The 2229-nt window shown below is 39.6% G+C and overlaps 1 protein-coding gene across 1 annotated transcript; it reads right to left on the reverse strand.

The window, feature by feature from the left end:
• Nucleotides 1-871: 871 nt before the first annotated feature.
• GPR132 (G protein-coupled receptor 132) lies at nt 872-1969 on the reverse strand. The gene has a single exon (XM_009578598.1). It carries the CDS (start codon nt 1967-1969, stop codon nt 872-874), a length of 1098 nt encoding a protein of 365 aa, XP_009576893.1.
• Between the last annotated feature and the right edge of the window lie 260 nt (nt 1970-2229).

Raw genomic sequence — 2229 nt, forward strand, 5'->3', positions numbered from 1 at the left:
ACACTAAAAGTTGGATCAATACCAAAAGGGAAGTGTTAGCTTAGTCAGAAATGAAACACAAGTGCAACAAACTCCCGGAGATGGCATAAAAACAGTCCATGACACCACTCGGAAATGTGTAAGTTTTCTATATACCTCAGTGCATTCCAGATTTAACTGCAAAATAAGTAAAATCTACTAATTGTAAAATATCAAGCATTAGAATTGTACATTTTAAGTATTTCAGGACAGTGCAGGATCTTGACTAATACAGTAGAAGTACTGTTGGTCTGTGTTATCAGGCCACTGTTTTGCTCTTTAATTCCCCCCAGACTGTGCAAGGTAGATAAAGCTGCATACTGAAGTATTAGGAACATTTTCAAGGCTCTTGTTGAAAGACTTCCTCATTTTTAATATTTTCCACTGGTTAACCACAAACGTTAACAACAGAGTATGTGTATGAGAATCTGAACATGTACCTCCTCAAGAACTAAAAATTTCAACCATAAGAATAGGACCTACATTGTTCTTCTCAGCAGGGATTTTTTTTGCCTATCTGAGAAGATAAAACTGGTTCTGAATTCATGTGAGGAAAAGAGTCAGTCCAAAAAATACGCTTTTAGTATTTCAATTTGAGTCAAAGTAAATTACTTAGTTTATTCCACACGTCCTTAGCAAAGCAATATTTTCACCAATGATACTGGCGGGCAAACTTTATCGTAGGAGACAAACAGAAATAAGGAGTATCGCTTCTGTAGCATCCTCAAGGAGTTGCTGGCCCATGCACTGTGGCAAAGCTTCCTATGGACGTCAGCACGTAAATACTTGTGTGCTGCCGTCTGCAGCCCGCAGCTGGTGTTGGGAACTTCTTATTTGTGTCAGCAGCTAACTGCTAGCTGCCACCTTCTTGGTCTTTGCCACTATTACAGGTCTTCTGAATGTCAGATGAATCTGGTATTTCTTTGTTTTCTTCTCCTACCCCTCCTTCCTGTGATTCTTTTGACATTTTCAGTTTTATGCTGTCCGTCTTGTGATTAATGGATGAATTCAGCCTGAATGACTTCAATCTCCATCTTCTCAGGCTACTATAAAAATCTTTTCTGACATTTTCACTAACCAGCACGTAGATGATTGGATCGGCAACGCTGTTTGCAGTGGCCAAACACAGAAACACTGTAAAAATTGAATATATATCTTTTTCAAATGGACATGAGCAATTCTGATGAAACATAAAGTATATGGATCTTATTACGAGTACCACATGGTAGGGAGCAAAGCAGATCAGGAAAATGACAATAATGGCGATAGCCAGATACTTCACTTTGGCTTTTTGGCGACAAGTCAAGCTGCTGCTTGTTTTTATACTTTGGAAAATTTTGTAGTTTGTGAAAATGAGGATTGTGAAAGGTATGGCAAATCCAAATAAGAATCTGGCAAAGCTGAAAGAAGCCAATTTTATGTTAAGGGGCAAAGTCTCAAAGCAGGTCTTCTTATGTTCTGAATCATTTTCCATGAAAAATACGGGACTGTGGGTTATTGCAACCATAGCAAAGAGAAAACACACTATTATGATGGCCTTTTTCTGTCTTCTTCTGCCCCTTGATTCCAGAGCATACACCAGTGCCACATAACGATCCACGGAAATGCAGCACAAAAGCAGAATGCTGATGTATATGTTGCAGAAAAAGATGAATCCTGTTATTCTGCAAGCCTTTGCACCCATTTTCCAGTGGTGCTCATCTTGCACGTAGATAATCCAGAGAGGCAAGGTACTTAAATACATCAGCTCACACAATGACAAACTGAAAATGTAGATGGCAATTACTTTATTCCTTTGGATTTGTACAAACGTAAGCAGGGAAGTTACGCAATTTGCTGGAAGGCCTATGGCAAAAACGATGCTGTAAACAGCAACCAGAAGTGTCTTGCTGTCTTTATAGGGGATTTCTGCGCAAGCAGAGCTATTATTTGTGTCTCTACAGTTTTCCATTATTCTTTTTCCAGCTGATGTTTCCTGAGAATCAGAAGACAAGGTGGAAAGTTAGCATTTGCATCACTTAAAAATGTGTCAGTAAAGGTTATGGTCCCATAGGTGCCAACAGGACATGTCAGGGGAACAAGTGGGATGCTTGTCTTGGGGAAACATCTAAGACAGGCAAGTTTTCCAAGACCTGCTGGTCTCCTGTAGTGCCTCCTGGGAGTCAGGTCTGATTTACTTCCAGCAAAAAGTGCCTTTCTTCAAAAGGAATT

Source organism: Fulmarus glacialis, unplaced genomic scaffold (genome assembly GCF_000690835.1).
Source record: "Fulmarus glacialis isolate BGI_N327 unplaced genomic scaffold, ASM69083v1 scaffold32965, whole genome shotgun sequence".
Taxonomy (NCBI): Eukaryota; Metazoa; Chordata; class Aves; order Procellariiformes; family Procellariidae; genus Fulmarus; species Fulmarus glacialis.

What these genes read in the sequence shown, in the direction of transcription:
- GPR132 (XM_009578598.1), bottom strand. Translation starts at nt 1,969, where the DNA reads ATGGAAAACTGTAGAGACACAAATAATAGCTCTGCTTGCGCAGAAATC.